The sequence below is a fragment of the Medicago truncatula genome, chromosome 5, assembly GCF_003473485.1.
Source record: "Medicago truncatula cultivar Jemalong A17 chromosome 5, MtrunA17r5.0-ANR, whole genome shotgun sequence".
Taxonomy (NCBI): Eukaryota; Viridiplantae; Streptophyta; class Magnoliopsida; order Fabales; family Fabaceae; genus Medicago; species Medicago truncatula.
In genome coordinates, this window is record NC_053046.1 from 40,511,434 (window position 1) to 40,537,253 (window position 25,820).

General features: G+C 31.6%; 2 protein-coding genes across 15 annotated transcripts; one reads left to right on the plus strand and one right to left on the minus strand.

Moving 5' to 3' along the window:
• Nucleotides 1-11,971: 11,971 nt before the first annotated feature.
• Nucleotides 11,972-15,534, minus strand: LOC11436594 (reticulon-like protein B8). 3 transcript variants are annotated; one of them, XM_024783433.2, is made up of 6 exons: nt 15,379-15,534; nt 13,684-13,869; nt 13,406-13,586; nt 13,157-13,298; nt 12,724-12,793; nt 11,972-12,287 (listed from the first exon to the last, which is right to left on the minus strand). In XM_024783433.2, exons 2-6 carry the CDS (start codon nt 13,853-13,855, stop codon nt 12,130-12,132), a joined length of 723 nt encoding a protein of 240 aa, XP_024639201.1. In that variant the 5' UTR covers nt 13,856-13,869; nt 15,379-15,534; the 3' UTR covers nt 11,972-12,129. The 3 variants fall into 3 exon arrangements, with proteins under 3 accessions (XP_024639201.1, XP_024639199.1, XP_024639200.1); XM_024783431.2 differs by having other exon boundaries at nt 13,157-13,304; nt 15,379-15,533; XM_024783432.2 differs by having other exon boundaries at nt 13,157-13,304; nt 13,684-13,860; nt 15,379-15,525.
• A 239-nt stretch (nt 15,535-15,773) lies between these two features.
• Nucleotides 15,774-20,680, plus strand: LOC25494945 (uncharacterized). 12 transcript variants are annotated; one of them, XR_005646289.1, is made up of 9 exons: nt 15,776-16,160; nt 16,428-16,594; nt 16,731-16,797; nt 17,055-17,224; nt 17,981-18,193; nt 18,288-18,585; nt 19,102-19,147; nt 19,781-19,850; nt 19,948-20,680. XR_005646289.1 is itself a non-coding variant. In XM_039834395.1 (8 exons), exons 4-8 carry the CDS (start codon nt 17,177-17,179, stop codon nt 19,788-19,790), a joined length of 615 nt encoding a protein of 204 aa, XP_039690329.1. In that variant the 5' UTR covers nt 15,776-16,160; nt 16,428-16,594; nt 16,731-16,797; nt 17,055-17,176; the 3' UTR covers nt 19,791-20,680. The 12 variants fall into 12 exon arrangements, 4 of the variants coding, with proteins under 4 accessions (XP_039690329.1, XP_039690328.1, XP_039690327.1 ...); XM_039834395.1 differs by having other exon boundaries at nt 19,781-20,680; XM_039834394.1 differs by lacking the exon at nt 19,781-19,850.
• Nucleotides 20,681-25,820: the final 5,140 nt, after the last annotated feature.

Below are 25,820 nucleotides of genomic sequence, written 5' to 3' on the forward strand. Positions count from 1 at the left end.
ACGTGACTTAGGTTAAAGAGATATATATTTGAGAAAGTAGGTTAACAAAACAACTTGAAGTTAGATTAGCCATACAAATTGCAATTGTATCAAAATATGATGAGTACGAGTAGAACTACTTTTTTTTTTTTTTTTTTTTCTTTTTGAAAAGATCAATTTTTGTGCTTTTTGATTATTTTATTTTTTTTTGTGTGTGTAGACCCTTATATTTTATGGTTTATTTACATTCTTTTGTAATAAGCAAGTTCTACTGATACACCATCCCAAATTTAGAATGTTGCTAATTGTAAAGAGCAACCCAAACTTTATTTCAAATCATGCCAAATTCTTTAAATACTATTTACCTAAATTCAAGAAAAATCAAATAGATGACATTAAGATTTAAAACTTGTGAGGAGAAACTATCACTGCAATAACTTATCAAAGAGCGATTAAACCACCACTTTTCTCCAAACTTAACCACCTAATTTTGTTTCTTTGTTTATCTCTCTTTTTTCCTTACTAATTTCTCTCTTTTCCGCTCTTACACCTATTAAGGAATAAATATTTCACTCTACTCTTCCATAATGCCTACCACATTTGCAATTATGAGTTGTAGTCATATCCTCCAATTCTATCACAACACCTTCCCCGCAACATGTCACCATTCATCAATATACACGACATACTAAAACATTTATCAATAACATCATCGACAAACAACACTAGGCTCATACTGCGGCTTGAGATCTTTTAAATGATCTAACTCATCAACAAATATCATCAAACATTCTTTAAAAAAAAAACAAATATCATTAGACATTACTTGAATCTTCTAATGCAATTCAACCTCAGCTAGTTATTTATACAACTTAGTGTTCCACATTTAATACCTCTAGAATTTTATATAGTTTTGAACCTTAATGATGATAATGTGTTCATGTATGTTATGTCTTATTGAAGATAGCCTTAAACTCTTATGACATACAAGTCACAGTATGGCAAACCAAAATTCTAAGAAGTATATTTTTTTTTTGTTACAATTCTAAGAAGTATTTAATTTTAGTGTTCGACATGATCCGAGAGAGAACTATATACAAAAAATGCGTCACTAGAATTGCTCATGCCTCAGGCAAGGAAAATTAAATATGAAAACTTCCTTTAACAAGAGGACTCAATCATAAATCCCCTCTTACTTTATCATAAATATTATAGAAATTCAAACTTCTCAAAGTCAAATAGTTTTTATCTCTCAAAAAATAGTCAACTATTATATGTACTAGTTTTTTGGCAAAATGTCAAATTGATATATTCTCCAAGATAGTCTATGCATGCATCCAGTCCACCACATGGTTGATGATGCAAAAGGCAAGCTTAGTTGATTTCTACAACAGATAATGGTTAATTCATATTTGCTTCAAGATAAAAAGTCAAACTTCTTAAATCACAAAATAATAATCACACTCTCTCATAGCATGTTTCATACTTTGCATAGAATGTCTAAATAAGTTTTATTTTATCTTTTCAATATAATATTATATATTTTATTTCAATTGTGTATACTTATGAAGCCTCCATACTCTAAATATGGAGTCGTATCCGTATCAGATATCGATACTTTGCGGATATTCGCGGATATGTATCCACGAAGTATCGGAATTAATTATTTTAATTTATAATATATATTTTATCGGATATTTATAAGATACTCGACAAATACACACATATACTTATAAGATACTTCACATATATATACACTCGAAAAAAATGAAGGGTAAAAAAGTGAGATTGTGTCGTGAAAATTAAATGGAGATGTATAAGATTCAACATTAATCAAACTTTGTTTTGAATTCTTTTATCGATGCATTTGTTGATATCTAAATATATGAATGAAAATAGAATATAATTTGTTTTTTTTTTTTTTTTAAATTGTGACCTTTACGATTAAATAGTAATGAAGCGTAATCAATACTTTTTTTCAAGTATATTCATACATATAAGTTTTAGTATAAAAATCTTGTTAACGTATTTTAGCCGTATCGTATCTTAAATTTATAAATTTTGTGTATCCGCATATCTGTATCATATTGGACTAGCTAGGTGTATACTACTTATCTTTGTTAGATGTTATTTTTTTGGAATTTTTTTCACATTATGCTTTCAATAATGCAAATTAAAAGGTAACCGAGAAAAGGAGAGAAGAGAGAGGAATTGAGGTAAGTAAAGAAGAGAAATTCTCATCACAAATTATGCAAGTCACAAAGTCTCTCTATTGTGGCTTAGTTAACCTTTGCCTCAAGTAACGCCTTGAATTTCCTAATCGTAATTAGCTTTAGGACCCCTTGAGGTACAGTTGTTTCCAACAGCTTTTTAATTAAACACATACCAAAATAAGCTGTTTTTAATAATGTAAATTTTACTATGTCATTTGTTAATTTAGTTGGAAAGCTGCAATTGTATTATGTGATGTGAGGACCTTGTTTAATTTGTAGTATACTTATCTGACATTATAAATGTTACTAGCCAAAAAATTATTACATTATTAATATGTTTTGATGCTTAGGTATAAAAATTTGAGCCAAAGGCCCAGAAAAAAAAATAGAAGCCAGAGAGAGAAAGGAACTAATAATTAATAAACCTTGTTACTCTATAGAATATCATAGATTATGCCATAAAATAAAACAGTACTACCTATTATAGTAATATAAATTTCAGCACAAATACAAACATGATAGAAGCTTACATAGATTAATTTTTATATAAATACCCCCATTTCTTATTCTACAAATGCAGCACAACTCAGGTGCTGCTAGCCAATATCTATAACTCTTCATTTCTCACCTCATGTGTTCTTCTGGGTGCTAAATCAACTATGCTGCAGGTGCTATATCAATATCACCATCATCGTCGTCTCCTTCACTCTTCCTCTGAGTGCAACAGTTGTTGAATTGAGTTGCAGCCAAGTCACTTCCCATGTTTCTCATGAGAAGATTTGATTCCATGGAACTTAGGACCACCATTGTAGCACAAATATGTTCTAAAGAATAAAGAGTGTTAAATTTGGCTGTAATGTGAAGTAAGTATGTTGACTCAAGATGAAGTCATGAGTCTTCAAAACCACCTTATTTATAGACTAAAACGTTTACTCAAATTTACTGCAGTAAAAAAAATGGACTTGTATTCTGTGCAGTTGAGGAGTTTATGTAATTGAACAGTTGTTTAATTTCAACTGTCTGATGAAGATATGATTGTACAAATTTAAACTCCAACAAATTGGCTTTAAAATGTAGTTGAAACATCATTTATTCAATGTGAAGTTTATTCGAAGACAAACCAACGTAGTTGTTCGTATTTTAAATAGGACAGCTCTATCTATGTTTAATCTCCAAAAAAAATTATAATGTCACATATTGTATTTTCTTATATTATTTATGTATAGTTGAGACATTCAATCATTTTTTTTTTTTAATAATCTAGTGACGAAAATTCCACAAATTATTTATGCAGAATTGCAAATTATCTAAACATATTAAATGTCATTGCAACTATCATTCTAATATAAATGTTCAATTTTATTTTATTGTTGTAATCAAATTTGTATAAGCAGTACTACTATTGTAGTAAATGTATAATTATTATTCTAATACCTTATATGGGGCAGGTTTAACATATTTAAGATTGTCAGAAAGGTATATTTGCTTTATTTGCTTTCTCTACCACAATTAAGGCACTTTAATTTTAGTTTTGTTTTCTTGTTAGAGCTAAAACATTTTTAAGTGTGCAAAGGAGGAAATGGCTGAGCTGGTGAGGTTTCTACCATACAATTTGACATGATGGACAGAGATGGTCCATAACTTGAGCAAAGCTCATGGCTTCTTGCTGCACACCACATTCAACATGTGGTGTTATGAGTTTGCACACACGCTTGAGCTTTATAGTCACATGCACATTTTATATGACATGGATAATGATATATAGCAAATATGCACTCAAAAAGTGAAATTAACGTAAATGCCAAAGGGTTTTGTTTTGGCCAAATGTGGCCTCTTGTATAGAGGAAAAGAGTTACAACTGTGTAATGCATGTGCTTGTTTCATTTCCTTAATGACTTTTCAAATTTCAAATAGCTATATGAAATTCCATATCATATAGTTCAAGTTTCACCTTTAAAAAAACTTAAGTTTCTAGTTTTGTGGACTCTAATGACCTCTCCTACAGAGATTAATCTTATCTTATCTTACTTAATATAAATCTAAGGTAGTCTGATAGCTAGGAGGAAATCCCTAACCCTAATGACAACCCTAATACCTTATTTCCCTCCAAAATCATGACATAAATGCAGTTTAATTACTCTGACCCACCAACTAATTTCACACGTTTTTTTGAGTTTTGAACCACTCAATACACGCTTCTCAATGCATAGAAGAAAGTTATTTGGAGACTTTCTAGGATTCAGCTTGCCACTCACACTCAAGATCATCTAAAACGTCTATTTTTTTCTTCCTGGTCGGTCCATTTCTTCTTTCTTGACAGATCTCCTCCATTCCTCTTCTTATTTTCTAAAAGGATATTTTTGCATCTTTTCAACCGTCCACTCTGATTTTTCTCCATTACTCAAACCCCGTACTCACATCAGACGAAGACGGAGAAGATCTTTACAGTGGTGACTTTTCATAATCAACTCAAATAAAAAATTTATTCGTCGACAATTATTAAATTTGTTATTTCTCAATTTCATATTCGATCTGTTCTTTCTAATTTCAATTTCGATTAAAGATTTCATTGACGATTTTGACTGATGATTCCTTTGACGATTTTGATTTTTGTTTCGTTTATACTTTAGGGTTTGGATAGCATCTCGCACGATGTTGACAATGGATGGAAGATCAATGCTGGTAGTTATAATTGTGAGCTTTTTATTCATTTTTGTAGAATTATATAATTATTATTATTATTGTTATTCCATTATGTGTTGATTCATCTTCTTTTTGCTTTCTCTCTTATTTGGTATCTCGAAATTATCCTCTGCATAAAGATTGAATGATCTACGACAACGATGATATGAGCGTGTTCGATGTCGGCGTAGAAACAAAAATTGGGGGTTCAACTGCGGTGTAGATGCATAAATTAGATATTGATGAGAAAAGCTATTTCCAAATGTTGTTGGGGTTATGTAGATGATAACAAATTATTCAAATTTAACAATAGTATTGTATTGACTTATTTGCGTAACAACTAACAATTGAGTTTTGCGTTGTAATTTGATTTGTAAATCACATGATTTTAATGACAATGTTTTTCCTTAACCGGCTGCATGTGTTGTCTTGCGTTCCCCAATAAGTTAATTTACTTTGCATATTTTACTATAAAGACATGTAACCTTAAGGAAAAAAAATACTCACTTGCATTGTTATTCATTCCACACAACATTCTGCTAGATCTTAATATGGCCAACTTTCAAATCTTCATTGTGACAATCAATAGGGTAGAGGTTAATAGGGTAGAGGTTGCCGATGCACTGCTCTCCCTAAAAGGTTTCTAGAATATTGTCTTCCATTTGTGTTTTGTGAGAAATTCATGATTACAATTTTTGTTTTAACATTTTACTTTTCATATGATAATAATGAATTCAATATTGGTTGTAAAATATAATGATATTATGGTATGACAAACCCGCGCGATAGCGCGGGTTGAGAGTCCAGTCATAGAAACTTAGAATGTGTAAGTGCAAATGAGATTATGTTTAATTTTGCACATCTGTAGTTACAACCTTATCAATAAGACAATTGATTTATGTGTCATGTGAATTACTCAACCTCTGCAATAAGTCGATCGAAAAAATACAATCTGATGAAGAAAAAAAAGTTTGTCAGATTGTATCTCTCAATAAATTTTGTGTGATCGGGAGTTACAATTTGATTTGAATAAAACTAAAGAGTCCGTGTAGCAATCACCTATCCAAAATTGCTCTTCTCCCTTTTGTTTATGCTCAATCCCTTAATTCAGTGTGATTTAACTCACCCTAACACTTTTAAAATTGGTTTAATCACTTTTTAAGCCGAGATTCAATCATTTTCACAACATTGTCGAGGAGATTGTGCTTAACATAAAAATGTCCATCAACCTTCTTTACAATAACGTACATGGCAATATCAACAACAACATCATCCTTATTAACTTGAACAAGCATTTTGTCTATCCCATCAATCAATTTTATTCCAAAGCTTAAAATGTTTGGTATCATATCCCCAACCAGCCACATTACCAACAATATCCGATAACCCTCAATTGTTATAATCAATTACAGGCACAACAATCTGGACATCACCTCTATAAAACATGCAATCATCCTTAACAAACTCTCCCCGATAATGGAGAACAACATCAAAGAGACTTATTTTATGTGACAAAAAAATAAAAAATGATTATCAAGTGTGACATGTGTCATCATCTCCTCTGTTTCAACCCCACATAGTCAATAGTAAATTAACAACATTACACAAGTCGGAATAATTAAATAAACACTAAAAATCTAACTCTTGCACATGGATATCACGCCGCCACTTTTAAGATCGGTTGAATTTAGGTGTTTAGATGTAGGGTCTTATGAAGAAGGACATGGCCATAGGTATATTTGGTTTAAATCTAAAGTTTTGTATTCTATATGAGAGCCTGTAAGTATTACATTTATGTTTCTATTTATATCGTATGTATAAATAATATTATCAGAAAAATGCTTGATGGTACGACAACTTTTGTCGCACCAATTGCTCAAATTCCTCAATTCTCAATTTTCTCTCTTTTTAAAGTCCAATTTCAGTCATATCACTCTTTCAAATTCTCCATTTAACTTAAATACCAATTTAGGCCTTAGCACTTCAACGTTTTTGTTTTGGTTACGACACTTGCCTTTGATAGAAGAAAAATGGAATCGCTAAATAGTCATGCATGATATGACATAAAATGAGCACCCTCATGGTGTGGCTTTGTTGTCTTTACGCTACAAGATTTTCAAAGGAACCTAGTTTGATATCATTCTAGGCTATTATTTTATTTATTGTGGCAGAAGCACCGCTACAAACTAGCATTGATAGAGAATATTTTGTAGTAATCCATTACAAAGTCAATGCAATTCATATTGTGAAAAAATAATATTTTGTAGTAATCCATTAACATTTGTAAAAAAAACATTTGTATTCGATATATCAAAAATTTAAATTTAGTTTGTCAAAAAAAAAAATTTAATTTAATTCATCAATATTTTATTAATATTTCTCATTTATTTCTTTTTGCAGTGACATTTGGAGCCATCAAAAGATGTTGAATAAATTGTTGATGATACTTTATTGATAGTAATCCCTCCGTTTTAAAATGAATGTCGTTTTAGTCAATTGCATATAAATTAAGGAATTGAATAAAGTAGTCAAATATCATAATAATTTTACCAAATTATCCTAATCAACTATTGGTTTGTTTTTCATTAAAGAAAAAAATAACACTTTGGAAGTAGTGTAACATAGTATTAATTGAAGGGTACAATTGAAAAGAAAAAGTTATTATGACTTTTTTGTTAAAACGACACTTATTTTAAAACGGATGGAGTATTTGTTTTTATGACTTTTACGTGGTTATTTGATGATTATTACTTAGTAAGACACTTACTATTTAAATTATGGGTTATGCTAGTGCACTTTAAAGAAACCAAAATTATTATGTTTGTATTGGATTCAACAACATTTTGACTTTTAAAAAGTTAAATTCATCACTTTTTACTATTTTTGAACACAAAATTTATATTTGTATCCTCTTAATCAATGCATCAAGGGCATTCTTTAGCATTTTTCTTAAATTATCTATGAATTAGATTATATATTAAGAGTCTTGATGATGAATGTCCTTGAAACACTCTTTAAACATTTTAAATTAAATAATTATTCTTTAAAAATGTAAAGTTTTTAATTTTTAATGTACTGATTAATTACACAAACTTTCGTAAAAAAACTATCGTCCAGGTTAGCCTATCTATGACTATGTATTATTAGGGTTTTTCGAGTGCACTGATTTCCCTTTTTTTAATTTTTTGGTACAAGATTTCCCATATCTCAAAACAAATAATCAAACATTAAGTTGTTTAGTTCATGATGCCCTTCATGACGACGTGGAGGGTCAAAGTAAAAAGAAGAAGGAGCACTACTAAAGAAGGAAGAAACTTTGCACATCACAAGAAGCTCGTGTAATTCTGTTTTAGTTTCCTCGAAAGAAAGGACGTATGTTTAATGATTTGGGTGGGATGAAAGAGACATTTAAGAAACTGAAGATGATTTTTGCACCAAATAGGTACCTTTGGTTCCTCATCTCTTTTCCCTGCTTAGTTATTTTACTTCATATCATGTTGTGCATTCAATCAATTTCTCTTACGACATGTATGGTAGATTTGGTAAACTTCATTATGTTTCTCTTCCAAGCCCGGACGAGGACGACCGTGTTAAAATATTGAAAACTCTTGCAAAGGGTAGACATATTGATGCCAGCGTGGATTTGAGTGTGTCATTGCAAGAATGGAAGATTGTGAAAACTTTAGTGGCGCGGATCTTGCTGCATTGGTATGTTTCTACTCTATTTTAGTTTGTATCGACTCCCTATGTTCGGTTCCATTCAAGATGGAAGAAGCAGGGTTGGCTGCTATCATTGAGAAGCAGACCTCAACGGAGAAAACTAGTGGCACCATCAAGACATGTTATTTTGAGGTAGCATTGAGTAAAGTCTCTCCGTCTGTGTCGAAAATGGTACGGATCTGATACCTTTTTGCAGATAAATTAGTTTTAGAAATTTATATCGAAATTTATATTGATTTTTGGAGCAGCAAATAGAGAACTACGAGCGTTTTTCAAAAGGCTTAAAGCAGCAGTATGAGAAGCAGCACCATCATAGCAATGATTTATGTTGTTCTTTAACTGTGTGATTATAATGCATTGAATTGAAGAGAAAATGTGAAGGAAACCATTGCCTATTTTTAGTGAATTAAAAAGTTTTGTATTTACTTTTTTATGAGAAGTATCTTGTAGTGCTTTATTCCATTCCATTTCGCTACTTATTCACATTTTGGACGGAATGGGGTGGAATGGAACATTGTCGTTATAAGTTGAGTAAGAAACCATACTCTGAACTTTTTTACAATATCGTTATATAAGTATGTTCCTGCAATTAATTTGGTTTTTGGTACTATATTTGTGATGTTGAACCACTAACATGAAGATCAGTTTATTTGTTAAATATTTTTATCTCAATATTTTACATACTTAATGGTGCATCTCTTACATAAATTGGGTAAGGTGGATGATGCACTAGTTATGTTGGAGGGAGTTGAAATCTATGCATATCAATTTAGATATCAAAACACTACACAACATTTATTAGCAGTTACTATCTTCATGGTAATCGCGTTCAAAGGATTTAAACCTGATGTTGGTGCTTAGAATGTACTAGCTAGACGTCTGATTATTTAGAAATCATCTTGATTGTAAGGAGACACTTGATGCAGAAGAAGAAAAAAGGGTTTCTCTATTTCTCTACACCGACTCATATCATAAGTTACCACTTGAAAGAATTTTCCATCTTCATGGAATTTTTTCCGTCGACCATGGCTCTTGATGTCTCAACATTAGATCTACCCCGTTTCTATACATCATTTTGGTAAAGTTCAAGACTACAAGTAATGTTGTTCAAGACTATGAGTCACCACCTTAGTATATTCGAAAACATGATCACTGTGCAATAGTTCAAGTTTACAGATCTTATGTTTGATTACTTTACTACTCGATGAAATGGCTTTAATAAAATCTAGTGGGGGATTAAAAATTAGGAGTATTAAAAAAAATTGTTGAAATTATAACATGATTTCTTCTTTATATAGATAGATATAGGATCTATGGAAAAATTACTTAGAAATAGATTTTGTGAAACAGTCCTTCCTATCTGATAGAAAAGTATACCATGATCCTCAACCGATCTTATCTGAGATCTAAAATCCCAACAAATTTGTATGAAATATATGCAAATTTTAAATTAGGATTCCATAACTTTGATAGAGTCTCCATCTTTGAATTGTCTTTCTCTCAATTAAGATGATAGGGACTTGCAAACCACAATTTTTACATCTCTATAATTTGTAATATCGCGGAATAAAATGTATTTACGTTTTTCAATGGTAAATATGATCATTTTTCTAAAAAAATCATTATTGCATGTGAAATTTGGGATATGGACCCTTTTTTTTAGGGTCCACCCATGGTCCTTGCTAAATGACTTGTAATAGTGGGTAAACACACTTCTCAATTTACATGGATGGCCTCCATATGAATCTTTAATGCGAGTGAGCTTTTGCAATCAAAACAAGCTAATCATCTAATTCACAACAAGCTCAATCTTTGAGTTTTTAACAAAGAGGTTGAAGCATTATGTGGTTGTTACATTCTGTGTGGAAGTTGTTCTTCATGTTAGACTTGAAACGGATGGCAAAATAACAGAAAGGTGAATTGTACCAAATTTATACTGGAGTGGAAGTGTAATTACCCGCTATTGCAGGTCATTTACAAAGGACTATGGGTAGACCCTAAAAATAAGGGTCCATATTAGGGGCTCCCGTGTGAAATTTTATTGATAATCTTTAAAATTAGTGACAAAAATTTATTTATAAAAAATCTTATAATCAGATACAGAGGGAGAGTATATCAACAAAAAACCTATCTCACACCCTTTTAAAAAAGTAAATAATCTCTTTTAATTTCCTTAAAATAAGTAATTGCATTCTTCACGTGAATTGGTTCATGCAGAATAAATAAAAGAGTTATTAAAAAATAAAATCTAATTAATTGTAGAAATAGAATACTTTAAGAATAATATAGTTAGAGAGATTAATTAGAATTTGCTTATATTTTGAACGACTAAACCTAAAAAAAACTCTTGAAAATAATTTTTTTGTTACTTATACTTAAATGAGAATATGAGATGAAGTATATATCTTTAATATAATTTTTCTCGAATAACAGTTTGATTGGGATTATCTGAGGAGCATAATGGGGAAGATGGGTTTCTGCACTAAATGGTCAGAGTGGATTATGATGTACGTAGAGTCGATTGACTACTTTATTTTATTAAATGGTGAGAGAATTGGTCCAATTGTTCTAGGGCGCGGCCTCAGGCAATGAGATCTGTTATCACCTTGCATTTTCATAATCTACGTTGAAGGGCTCTCCTCACTCATTCGTCAAGCGGAAGGCAGCGGTACCATAAGTGGAGCGATTTGTAAGAATTATATCTCATCTCATGTTTGCGGACGATTGTTTCCTTTTCTTTAAAGCTAAAAGTGGTCAAGCTTAGACTATGAAAAATATACTAGAAATGTGTGAAAGTGCTTCTGGTCAGTCTATAAACTTTTAGAAGTCTGAAGTTTTCCATAGCAAGAATGTGGATGATGCTGTCAAGGCTTCCATATCTCAAATTTTAAGAATAATATAGTTAGAGAGATTAATTAGATAGAATTTGCTTATATTTTGAACGACTAAACCTAAAAAAAAACTCGAAAATAACTATTTTGTTACTTATACTTAAATGAGAATATGAGATGAAGTATATATCTTTAATATAATTTTCCTCGAATAACAGTTTGTTCCATGCCACAAAATACATTGGATGACATGTGGAAAATGATATGAAATCAACTGTAAATTTTCTTTTTAAGAAAATGTCATACAGATTTTTGTTTTTAGTTATAAACCCAAACTATTTTTTTTTCTTTCAAATTACGTTGTGCGTTTAAAATATTTCAGACATTGTAATTCATTTCAAAATATATTATACCAACCACTAGAATCTAAAAACATTGGGTGTGAGGAAACTATGGATGGTCTAGGGTGGACAATCATTTTTAACTGTTAGATCTAGGTGCCTTCACAGGATTGCAAGTGCAAGGTTAATAATGTAGTCTCCTTCCTAACTCAAATAAGGACATAACATAAATTTTGAAGACTCCAACATAGAAAAAGAAATTATTATTATCACCAAATAAAAGCAACAAACACAGCTGTGTCCCAATTTCATCACAAGTGAGAAAGAGATACTAAAAATCAAACCATTTACATAAACATGAATCTATTCGAGCTTCTTTCCTTTGGGGATTTTGCTAAGCAAACCAGAATCCACCTTCCTATACTGGTTTTGCATCTGATCAAGTACCTTGTACACGAAGTTATCAATCTGATCGTCATACTTTTCGTAGAGAACTGGGAGTGTATGTGCAGCAACAAAACCTTAGGATATAACAGAACAAAGTATTAGCAGCAATCAAGTATGAACAAAAAAAATCGACCGTAATATAACAAAGTTTTGGCAATCAAGCTGTATTACCACGAAACACATAACAAGGTGAGTGTATTGTGTTATACCTCACACAGAGATAAATGTATATTTCAGCAAACTCAGTTAATTGGATTACTAATTTCACAATTCGCAAACATTCTAAAAGTTCTTTCTTTCAAAAATTCTCTCTTTGTTTGGCTTTTCTTTCATTTTTCATACCGATGAAATACTATTTCAACAGTTTCAACTAATTCACTTATTTAGGGATAATATTTTAAGGATAATTGAAGTGTAAAATATACTTTGCAAACTTGAACCAACTTAATAATTGGAGAAAACATCGTGGCCAACACATTGTATCAACAGAAAAGGAGGAAGATCTCTCACCGATATACACGACAGTAAAAAAATTGAACCAGTTCCCAATCACAGCACCAGCCCATAAGCATACTACAACCTGCAGATGTTTTAAGCATTATCACAAATTCCCAATCACTACCTCCATCCTTAAATATAAGATCATATTGCCTAAATCACATGAATTAAAAAAATTGGTAGAAATATTAAATTTGTTGACAATTGAAATTGTTTTACTTTATGTTTCCATCATTACAAGTAGCAGAACAAGATACAACATAATTAGAGATATGTTGGCATAGAAATAATTGATGTAGTTGAAAATTTGAAAGGGGCCTTCCAAAAAAGGACAATGAAAAATCTCAAGAGGGTCCTATATTTGGGGACGGAGGTAGTATGTTTTAAGCATAAATATGGATTATAAATGACAAAACAAAGGCAACAAAACATCGAGTAAACATACAATAACAAATTGCTTCAAGTTTCCTCCGCATGAAACATTTTGAAGAAACCTTAAACCACGGTTAACCTCAGCACCAACCGCAGTTGCAATGTTAACAAAGAAATCTTTTGGGAGAACCAAACGAGGAGCTTTCGATGGCTTCCTGTCACTATGGAAAGAAAAAAACATTAATAAAGCTGAGTAGTACCATACATTTAGATAAAAATAAAATAGGCAACAGAAGAAGAAATTCAAGGATGATTGAATAACCTGCTAAACACGCCAGAAGCATTTGTCCAAAGAAACTGTACAGACATGACAAGAACAAGAGCAAGGCATAGAAGAGATAGGAAATTATAATTAAGCCATTCAAAAAGCAGCCATATAGTTGTTGCAGCGGTTAAAACAGCAGCAGAGATCTTCTTGTCCCTCCATAACAAGACATCAGCAGCTACGTCATTCAAAGTATAAAAAAGAGAACAGATTTAAAAGCTGAAGCCAATATGATAGATTTTACAGGAAATTCACTAGAATTGTCATTGACATACATTTTCCACCACCTAAAATATGGTGCACAGGTTTCTCGCGTCCAAACAGTTTATTGAACTGGGAGGTCATTGAGTTTGCCTTCACTTCTACATGGAATGAACCAGATTTTTGCTTCTCAAGTGTTTCCACGAGGGTGTTCAGAAGCTTTTCAGCGGTAAAATTCTCCGACATTGTTTCTGTAAAATCTAACAATAAAAAGAACATCATAAGCATTGTATGTAATGTTACCATCATGCCTAACACCGTTGCAAACATCAATCACTAATCATGGAAAAAATCAACAAACATGAAGTGGCAAAAGTATCATCTGAATTACATAATGGTATACCATATTTCTCAATGATACCCTCAACTAGAGCCTATAAGGCTTTCAATTGTTGACTTATTCAACATAAACCCACTTGAACTAACGAGACATCAAACTTAAACATGACGACTTGTGACTTTTGTAATTGGTTTCACAAAAAATGTCTTCAAAGTTCAAATGACAACTCAACAGTAGAAGCAAACGAAGTCTAACTTTTAGCAAAGCTCGGTCCATTATGATTAAGTCAACACAGTCACACACCACAGGCCGGTCTATATGATAAGAGAGAATAAAGCAACAGGTGAGCCACAGATTCCTGCACTTAACTGGACTGTGCAGAAACTTAAACAAATCTACATGCGTAATTGATATTAAAAGTTAAAACTTTACTTTCATGACACTAATTCTTTCATGTTATATACGATGTCCATTTCACAAACCAAAAAGTTCAAGACAGCATTCCCACTCAAGGTTTTAAAAAACGATCTGCAACCGCAATTGTGGCCGCAACATCAAGGTTTTTAAGCCTCTACAACCACATTCAGGCTGCATTGACTATATTTAACCACGATTTTCTTCAATTTCAAAAATCACAGACACAAATGCTATTCAAACCGTGTTCCCATCTATGAAGCACGGGTATAGCCACAGACACCAGACACGACACACACAGACACGTCAACTCCGATAATAATTTGAAAAATTGACATAATTCAATGTAATGATGTGCCGGTGTCCATGTCAGACACCGGGACACGCCTAATCCAAGGAGTGTCTCTACTTCATAGGTTCCCATTTGCTTTTCATTTGTGCTAAAAAGATAATGGAAAGCAAATTTAACCATGGAAAAACACTTTGGCAGGTCAAACATCCCATGTCCTTGCATTTATTTCTAGACTTTAAGAAATCACAAAACACTTTAAAGTCAAAAAGTAAAAATAAAATAAAATATGATCTCTAATTTTCTAGTCTAAAAGCAAAGTTGAAGAACCAGGATCATAACTAGAAAAAGATAATATTTTTTATAAAAAAATTGGATTTTGAAAGCAGAAAAGCAAAAGGGTCACCACAAAATTCTCTTTTTATCTCTTATGAATCACAATTCAGAGGCATAAAGGAAGTGCATTTTACATATAAATGATACAATGACATGGATCAATAAACAAAACAAAAAAACCATAGTCAATTCCCTTCTCACAACCACATTCAAACAGTTTTTCAGATAATTCAATAATTGACACTGTAGAGCAACAAAAATCAAAAAGTGATAATAATTGAAGACATGAACAAAATGAGACAGTACTTACAGTAAAAAAACATGAATAGATTGAAAAGGATTAAATAAAATGGAATGAAAGAGATGAAAAAATGGGTTTGAGGATCGAACCAGAATGAACAGGAGGAAGAAGCCAAACAGCAATGAAGTGAAAAGTTACGGAGAAGAAGCTAAGATAATTCAGAAAAGAGTGTGGTAGAGTACATAGAAAAAGAGTACTTTTTTATAGGAAAAAAAACTACTTTTTTTACCTCAAAATGAATTTTAATGATTTATTAATGTCTTTCTTCAATTGGAAAAGGTATTAATGTATGATTAATGGATTTGATTAAATGAATAAAAAATGATTAGTAGTAAGAATGTTCAAAACCAAACAATTATATTCATATCTTCTTATCTTCTTATATATTAAAGTTAACAAGTAAGCTTATTGTTGCCCTAATTTTAACCTAACCCTAATGCCTTAATTTTACCGTTTTAACCCTAGCTCACACCTAATCTTCTCACACATCTCTCCCTTTTCTCTCACACCCGATCAACTCCACTCAGATTTTTCCAATCAGTCTAAACCTAACCCCCAAAATTTTCATCTCCCACTCAATCCTATCGCTTCTTGCTTCCGTCTCCGCCGTCATCTCTATCGCTTCCATCTCCGACGTCATCTCTATCGCTTCTTGCTTCCGTCTCCGCCGTCATCTCTATCGCTTCCATCTCCGACGTCATCTCTATCGCTTCCATCTCCGTCGAGTTCAGTTTCCGCTGTCATTCTACTCCATCGATCTCCACCGTTTTACTCCTCCGACGTCTCCTCCATCACGGATCTGAACTTTTAACGAACACTTCCTGTATCAGCCGCCACTTTGTCTCCTCCGGCAACGAGGTTCTTCTCATAGGTTCATCTCTCTATCTCTCTAATTTCTTATGCAATCACTAATTTGCCTTTTGATTTTGTGTTTTATCATCATAAATTTGTGTTTTCATGAAAGGAAAGCTACGAAAATGTTTATTATATATATATTGTGCTGTTTTGTATAAATGTTGCTATATGAAAATTGACAGATAGTTGTTTGCATAAACTACTTGAAGGTATGGAAAAATAAGCCTTAGAAATTTGTATGTATTTAATTTATTTTCTCTGTGTGTATTTGCTAAATTTCTAGGTAATCAACATCAAACCCTTCAGCAATTAATGGTGACTATAAAGTATACTCAAATTGCTAAGATTTTAGGAGCTGTAAAACCATTTGAGAGTTGGTTCTTGATAACAACCATGAACCATTTTATGTGTTCTAATGTGGAGAGCAGAATATTGAATAGCTTCATCATGGTGAGTTTTGTTTAGTTGTAGTTTATGCAATAAGCTTCATTCAATTGATTTTATGCCCATTTGGTAACCTAAACCTGTAAGCCCTGATTATATCTTGCTCATTTGAATATATGCTCATTTGATGATTGAATGACAGATGCAGAAACAGGGGAAGTGTGATTTCTTACCGAGGGATAATCATATTTACTCTTTAAATCTATAAAGTAAGTCAAATGCGAAATTAAAACATTAAATTATGTTTAAAGTATTTGTTGTTATTCTCTTTCTTTTGTTACGGCGATTTCTACTTGAAGGCTACAATATCAAATACCTATTTTTAAGTGATGACAGTAAGGCATTTTCTTCATTTCATTAATGATCTGAGGTCTGGTCTGCACTTTTCTTTATTGCAGTGTTTTAAATTACAGTGATACATATCCTAACATTAATATGCTTTCAATTCTCGGAAACTTTGATGCAGCAGCAGCATCGTAATGAAGGAGATGTTAGTGAGGGGTGTTGGTTGACTTGATTTCTTGGACTCAAAATCTGACGGATTGAAGACGGTGGTGAAAGGGTGACTGTTCGATGTAGAAAATCAGTATGTGGGTTGCGAATGTTGTGTTCATTATTTTCTCAAAGGATTTACATGTAAGGAGTTACTTTTAACCTACTTTTAACCTTTTTTTTTTTTTTTAAGTATATGATTCATGAACTTTGTTTTAATTACATCAGATTTCTTGAACCATTTATGTTTTTGAAATTTCTAATTAGCCCGTCACCCTACAAAGAGAAAGCTTTCTTTCTGTGTTTGTATTTTATTAACCAAAAATTGAGCTCTATAGTTGTTTGGAATCTGATTGTAGTGGATTTTCCGATGTTTGTGTGCAAGAGAACTATTTTTTTTTTTTGGTACAAGAGAACTATCTTTTTAGTTGAATGTGAAATGAAATTTATAATGAAAAGTTGGTCGAGAAAATAATGAATCAATACATTAAACTGTTCATTTGTTTAAATGTTAACAAGCTTCTCACTTCAGCTCCCATTCATTTATGTCAAAACCCATATCAGTTGTTTCACTCTGATTGCCATTCGATTACAAGTGCTGAATCGCTCTTGCACTGCATTGTTTGAAGGTTATCTTAATTAGTAATGCTTATTTTAGTTTAATGATATCTCCGTATTACTACCATGCTAACTGATGCGATATTTTTTTTAATGCACAACTCCATTGGATCAAAATCCGTTCACTGATCTCGATAAATATGTAAACGAACTCAGGGTGAAATGTCGAACATACGCCATTGGTTTTCATGTTAATGATGTGTGTGTGTACTTTCTTTCTCTTTGATCTTTCATTATATTTTTGTTCTTTTTTAATGATGCTAACATTTCACTGTCATATAGGATGTTGTGTTATTGCCTCCTTTGTTGGTTGCTGATTTTGGTAATGATATCAATCACTATGCAACATTGATTGATCCATGTAACAATCAATTTGATGTTGCGGTTGAAAAAGGAAAAGGTAGTATATATGCTAAACCTAAGGATTGTTCGCTTTGCGTGATTTCTATGATATCCGTTTCGGTGCTTGGATCACTATGGTATATGTTGGGTTGGGTCAGTTTGGAATAACCATCTGTCAACTCCCATTTTTTATTATAACTTTTATAGACAAACTTACTTATTATTTCTATTTTTTCTTGATTGATAGAAGTTGGTCTACAATGGTTTTTGTGAATCTGCACTGGATAAAAGGACCACGGCTTTGGTTTTGATAGACGATTGTGGCAACAAGTGGAACTGCACTCTTTTTTTAGGATCTATATCGTACTGTCACAGGAAAATTGCTGGTGAGTGGAAAAAGATGATAGCTGCGCACAGAATTTGTGAAGTTGCACAAATCAAGTCGGGTGCTCTGATGGTTGGCAAAAATGAAATTGTTTACCTTGAATTCATCCCAATTTTATGTCTCTGCATGCTACTGTTTTGTGTGCAGGTGACTTTTCAAGGTGAATCTATTGCATTGTTCTTCCCTTTTTTGTTTTTATTTTATTTTCTTATACCTTTTGTTCTTCTTAAATTTTGTCACTACCTATTAATTTTATATTTATGGAATCAGTGGAAAATTTATTTACTTTACTTTCATTCATCTTATATTTTAGGATGACTTGAAATATACGTATGTGGTTATGTACTTCAACTCAATTGCCTTTCTTAGGGTCTTATGCAATTTACACTCATCACCAAATTTATCAATTATGTATATTGACTATGAATTCAAAAAAATGAAATAAATGGAGCACTTGATTTATTTATCATTGTTATTGAAAGCAATACAATAACTATAAAATAGTGTCATAACAGAGAGTGAAGTAGTATATAGTAGTGATTTTAAAATTAGTATTGAAAAGTATAGCATTGCATTTAGAAAGTTGTATTCTTATGTGTAATATTAAAAAGTAAAGTTGTTTTTATAGGTAAAATATATGATCTGAATATTTAGCTTATGAATATTGTTTTGGCAGAAATGATTTCATTTTTTTCAAAGTTGGTTGTGCCGGCACTATCTAGGTATGTAGTTTCAATCAAAATTGTGATGGCTGAAGGATTTTTTTTTTTCTCTAAACGGATGGATATATGGTTTGACCATGGTCTTTCATTCACTTATAAACTTATGTCTGGTTTATAAAAGCCATTCTCACTCTTTCTTTCTAAGTGTGTTAAAGTTTAATTATTTAGTATGTATTGATTTTCTGTTTCTCCTCAGATGAAACTTAAATTTTCATTGAACTTGCAGTAATGAATTGATGAATATATCTCAAATTGCACAGGTTAAATATTTTTCAGCTTGACTAAAACAAACCCTTTTCATGTGCTCATTTTAAGACATATTTCCTATGAACTTATGAAAGAGGAGGGTTGACTAAGTATTTCTCTAGAAAAAAGTGATTGTGGGTAGTAGTCATGATTTTTGAAGAACTTATGACATTTAGTGTTCTCTCCATTTGATGATGGCCACCAACAATGGTCTAAATTTTTACTCATTATAACCTATTAGTCATAAATAGCAATTGCTCATGGGCACAATTCAGGGAACTAAGCTTTGAAGTTTTCATGAATATTGGTGTTGTTTTTGTGTGTTTAGTCTCTTTTTCTTTTTTGTCCTATTAACTATTTAGAAATAATGTTAGTTTTATGCAACAGGACTATGTGAAGTAAACATGAAGAATAGAGCAAATACAAGAAGAATTTCTTTCGGAAAATTTGTCCTACTGTATAGAACTTCCTAATTATTAATTTCAGCATTAAGAGCTCTCCTTATAATGATTTATTGTTGTCAGTCTCCTTACCTAATGTTTTTATTGTTGTAGGCTTATTAATTTACATATCCAGCAGGTGCTAACAACTTCAAATAGGCACCATGGTTGTTAGTATAATTAAAGGATGGATTTAAGGTGTTTCAAGCTTGGAGAAATACTTTTCTTAGGAGTAGTGGTTTATGATGATTGACTGTGGAGTAACTTTGAGAGTAGAATTAGGAACTGAGCAGACAAAAAAAACCATCATTAAAGTTAGAAGTCCATAATTTGTCTCTCAAAGTTACGATTTTTCTAACACAGTCAAACTATATATCAAAAGTAAAACTTTCCAGGCTCACAGGCAGAACGGAAAGTAGAAGATAAAAAACCAAAGCATCATGACAACAATAGTGCCTATTTGATCTTTTGTTAGCAACCATGCTTTATGCAAAGGTGCAGGGCACATGTAAAAGTGACGTTGCATAAAAATGACAATGAGAAACAGTTCAACAAGCCTTTGATATCATGAGTGAAAAATGCGGTTGAAGTTTGATCAAAGTTCCAAGAGTGTGGCAGCAGATTTTGTCCTAAGAGATAGATTGTATTAGTGATAATGTTTGGCAATTGACAAGTGGTATTAGAAACTCAAGAAATGAGCTGATAGAAGTAGTCAAGGATTGTGTGTAGTGCTGCTAAATTTGAGAGTTTGTATGGCTAAAATATGTAATTTATACATTGAGAATAAGAAACAGAAAAATTGTACTTGATATAAATAAATTTAGTGAGGCTCGATCGTTTTTCTTTATCTTCTGATCAATAATAGTCTTTTCTCTTAAATATCTTAGTAAGTATTTTGTTTGGTTGTAACTAAAGTATTTGTTTTGATTCAAATTATTATTATCATGTCATTGAACATGAGTTTTTATTATGTTGTTTATTGTTTATTCTTTACGTAATTTTGGCCTATAAATAATAATCTTTGGTTTTTCGACTTCTTTTGTCATTTCATCATCTTACTCTATTCACAGAGATTTATAATAATGAGAGACAATATTATATAATGCAATGTTCATTTTTTTTTTTAAATTGTTAACGAATGTTTTTCATCTCATAAAACCCGTGCGGCGCACGGGTTAGTAATCTAGTGCTTAATAAACTTTACCCAAAAACAAAATCGAAAGAACACCACGAATTTGAATTTTTGGTGAAACTATTCTTGATCAGGTTGTATTTACCTTACGACGAAACTTTAAATTACTAGTTAAAATCGAATGGTTAACACCAAAACAATCAACCAATCTTAATTATAATCGCAAATTGAATAAAAAGATTGAAAAATTACATAAAAAATAAGATCGTACTCTTTTCTTTCAAATAGAATCATACCTTTTATTGATTTTTTTTAAGGGACTTGAAAATCGAACAAACTGTAAACATATATTTTAATACTTATTTTTTGTAAGTATGATAATGCATTAATTTATTATTTGTTGGATTTTAATTTTTATACTACTTTTTAATTTAATTTAATCTTTTTTAATATTTCACATGTTTTTAGATATCAAGCGGGCTAAATTGAACCAGATTCGATTGAGTTTTTTAACTTAATCACCAAAAACTAAATTAAATCGTGTATAATTTTATCTTTAAATCAGATAAATTTTAATCCGTAAAATCAATATAAACCTCACCTCAAATAACTCTAACTAAGTAATAAATATCTCTTTTTTGGTTGCAAGGAAACACAATTTTTTTTTATAGAAAAAAAAAACAGCTTTTAGTGCAAAAATTACTATGTTCCATATTTGCTCTTTTATTTATCGGCTTAATTGATCTGACGGTCCTTTAACTTATTTCTTTTATTCAATTTGGTTCCATAACTCTTAACTTTCTCAAACACGTCCTTTAACTTATTTCTTTTACTCAATTTGGTTCAATTTTTATAATTTTAATCCCCTAAAAAAAGTGACCGTTTGATTACGGAGGTCTATTAGATTTTATCGTGGATCACCAACACCTAATTTATTTACTTTCTTCTTCTTCATCACTAAACCCAGCAAATTTAATCATCTTCATCATAAAAATCCAGAAGAAAAAAAATAATAAACATTTCCTTCATCTTCTTCTCAAATCTTCATCTTCTTACAACATTCATCAATCTTCATCTTCTTCATAAAAAATCTAATTTTTTTTCTTTCAAAAATTACCATTTCAACTTCAACAAAAACCACATAATTAAACACTTACTTAAATCTAGAATTAACATCACCACCATCATATAACTCACAATCAAAATTAACACTCATTTATCAAATTCATCACCTTCAACCACAAATTCAATTCATCTTCAACTACAAACTCAATTCAAATATGACAATATTCATATCTTCTTCTCTTAAAGACCAAAAAAATCGTCAAAATTGGCCAAGCAACATATAACTTTTTCAGATCTGAGTTTGCATCACTTTCTCTCCATTAATATCCATTTTAGCCATCAAAACAATCGTGCGATAAAACTTGTACCATACAACCAACCGCCGAGAATATTAACGACGGCGACGGCAAAGAAAGAGGATATGTGTATGGGAGTGAGAATTGGAATGAGAATAATTCGGTTTTGAAGGAAATGGTTTTGAGGAGTTTTAAAGATTTATGGGTATGATGATATTAAGTGTTGTTGTTAGTGGTAGTGGTTTAGTGATGAGAAGATGATGATAATAGTGATGAGATGAGAAGTTTTGATGTTAAATTTTATTTTATTTTTGGGGTTTTTGGATTTTTTTTTTTTATGAAGGTTATTTGAAGATGATGAAGAAGTGAGAGGAAGAAGATGAAGAAAGAATGAAAAAAAATTAGATTTTTTATGGCATGATGAAGGTTGAAAGAAGATGAATAAAGCAAAAAAATTAGGTGTTGGTGATACACTGTAAAATCTGATAGACCTCCGTAATCCAACGGTCTCTTTTTTTAGAGGATTAAAATTATAAAAATTGGACCAAATTAAGTAAAAGAAATAAGTTAAGGGACGTGTTTGAGAAAGTTAAGACTTATGGGACTAAATTGAATAAAAGAAATAAGTTAAGGGACCGGCATATCAATTAAGCCTTATTTATCTATATGTAGAGATGGTTATTTATTGTTTACATGTGTATTTATTGAGTTGGTTGTTTGAGTGTTCCTGACCTAACAATTATGCGTAGAAGAATTTTTTTTTTAGAAAAAAAAAGAGAGAGAAAAGACATTTTAGTTTTTATATAAGTCTCTACATGTTAAATAAGTTCTTCCTTTATAAAAAATTGTCAAATTTTATTTTTTATCACATAAAAAATTGACACATTTTTTGTCCTTAATTTTTTTTTCTTAAGGTATTGTTTAAACATTCAGAAGTAGTAATTTTTACATTAGAAATTGTATAATTATGACTTTTAGATGTGTTTGACTTGTATTTTCATGATAAAATTTATTTTTCTGAGTTCTTTAAACAATGCTCTTAAGACAGTTCTTAATAAGACCCTAAAAAGTTTCTTTAAAATAAGGAGTTCAAAACTTGATTTCTAGATCAAACAAATTATTACTTTTCTTACCGTTTGATGGCCAAGATAGGGAGGTAGGATATGAAATATTTATGATATCTTGCTTCAATCTCATGTTTTATATACCGAAGAGATAGAATAAAATAAATCATTTTCATATCATATACTAACTTGTCTTTGTAAATTTTATCCTGAGTGTAGGTTGGGTTATAAATTATCCTGACATGATTAAAAATTTATTTCTTATTTGTTACCATGGTATTATGTCATAATTAAAATGTTGTCATTTGTTACTTACTATTTATAATTAATTACGTGCCATTTTTAAAATATTTAATTAATTACAAGAATAATTTTCTCATTTAATTATAATAAAATAATGATATCATATTTGTTATCATGTGCGCATCAAACACATGATATGATTAATGCATATCATGTCCATATTATATTATGTCTCTATCCAGCTTTGTATTATATCTTGACCATGAAACGAACTCAATTGTCGAAATTTTAAAAAATTCAAATATAAATCATCACATGTTAAAAAGTCCTAAACTTTTTAAGATTTTTTTATTTTTTTTTTAATAATGTTTGAGCGGGGTCTTTGTCAGGGCGACCCTTTGTCGCCATTTCTTTTTTTATTGGCCGCCGAAGGATTTAATGTGCTTATGAAGGCTATTGGGGGTTAGGAGGGTTGATGTTTTTAATTTATCTTTGTTGGGTAAGTGGTGTTGGATGATGTTGATTGATAAGGAGTGTCTGTGGTACTGCGTTTTGAAAGCCTGTTATGGTGAGGAAGGAGGGCGGTTGAAAGAGGGTGGTAGGCATAGTTCAGCTTGGTGGCGGTCTCTATGTAGGTTTACAGAAGGGATAGATGAAGGAGTGGGGAGCTGGTTTGAAAACAACACTCGTAGGGTGGTTGGTGATGGGAAATGAACTTTATTTTGGCATGATATTTGGATGGGGGAAATTCTGTTGGAACAAAATGTGTTTCACAATGAACCTTATTAAGTTTTGATGATAACAAGGTATTAAAAATTGTCAATTGATTATTACTAATAATTGTTCAAGTGTACAGGACCAAAGGCTACTCAAGTTATTTCAATAGGTCTTGGAAGAACAATGGAAAGAAAAAGAAATTCTGAGCATTTGAAGAAAACTGCTCCTGAAGCTGAAGTGCTTCTGAAGTGATGACGTCATCAGAAGCAGAAGGTCATCAGAAGCAAAAGTTTTTATCAGAAGCAATATCTTCACCAGAAGCTATGTTTGATCCTTTAATCAAACTGAAGATTCAAAGTAGCTGATTCTCAATTCAGTCTTATCCAAGAAGAACGAAGAATTGAAAGGGAGGTATCAACGGATATATGGATAGCACTGAGCACTTGTCTCTCGTTAATAGAGTTGACAAAGTACAAGTGTACAACCACTACCTCCACTACTCTGTTTTCTGTCTACGCTACAAGACAAAACAACAGCCATGCCTGCAGAATTTGTACGTTCAAGATGGGAATGAATTTGAAGCTTATTCTTCAAAGGACTACACCCAAATCAGGCAAAGGATTACTGGTGGATAATCAAAGAATTTCAAACGACTCTTTAGACGTGCTGATTATCTCAACGTCTCTTTCACGCCTCTATATAAAGGAGTGAAGACTTGAAGATTGTAGAAAGGGATACATAAGTTCAAAAGCGCCAAAACTCTGTCAATTTGATTCTACAAAGCACACTGAATTTCTGCACTGATTTGATATATCTTAGAAATTCAAAGTCTAGAGTCTTTACTGTATTGTATTGTGAACACCACTGATTGTATATCAAGTGTTCAACTCAAACTCAATTCTCTGTATTTTTGTTTGATTAGAAGTCTCTTGCCTGCGTGCTTGAGCATTAGAAGTCTCTTGCTTAGTGCTTGAGCATTGGAAGACTCTTGCGTGTGTGCTTGAGCATTTTTGTGAAGTCTCATACTTAGAAAGTATTGAGCAGTTGTAATCTTTGTGATTATAGTGAAATCTCCTTGGAAGTGCAAGGGGGACTGGACTACTTCCGTGTTGTGGAAGGAACCAGGATAACTGCTTGTGTCTTTGTCTTTCTTTTCTCTGCTCTGTTCTTTTCCGCTGCAATCTGACTCTGATCATTTCATCAGAAGCAATCAAACTGCTTCTGAAGTTTTATCAGAAGAAGTATTTTTTTTTAAGAGAAAAAGAAAACACAATTCAACCCCCCCCCCCCCCCCTTCTTGTGTTTTTCACCTTCAATTGGTATCAGAGCTTGCTCTGTTATCACAGCACTTAACCGTGTTACAGTTCAAGATCTATTAGAAAAACATGTCTGGAGATGAGGAATCAGTTACTACAAAATACACAAGTGTCAAGCATGACTATGATACTGCTGACAAGAAAACAGACTCTG

Excerpts from the sequence above, each read along its gene's own strand:
- LOC11436594 (XM_024783431.2), bottom strand. The coding sequence starts at position 13,855 with ATGTCGGAGAATTTTACCGCTGAAAAGCTTCTGAACACCCTCGTGGAA. Across the intron at positions 12,794-13,156 it reads ACTTGAAGCAATTTGTTATT|GTTGTAGTATGCTTATGGGC; the intron begins GTATGTTTACTC and ends AAACATCTGCAG. Across the intron at positions 12,288-12,723 it reads TTTTACTGTCGTGTATATCG|GTTTTGTTGCTGCACATACA; the intron begins GTGAGAGATCTT and ends TTATATCCTAAG.
- LOC25494945 (XM_039834393.1), top strand. The coding sequence starts at position 17,177 with ATGTGGGTTGCGAATGTTGTGTTCATTATTTTCTCAAAGGATTTACAT. Across the intron at positions 18,586-19,780 it reads TGTGCAGGTGACTTTTCAAG|GACTATGTGAAGTAAACATG; the intron begins GTGAATCTATTG and ends TTTATGCAACAG. Across the intron at positions 19,851-19,947 it reads TTCGGAAAATTTGTCCTACT|GCTTATTAATTTACATATCC; the intron begins GTATAGAACTTC and ends TTATTGTTGTAG.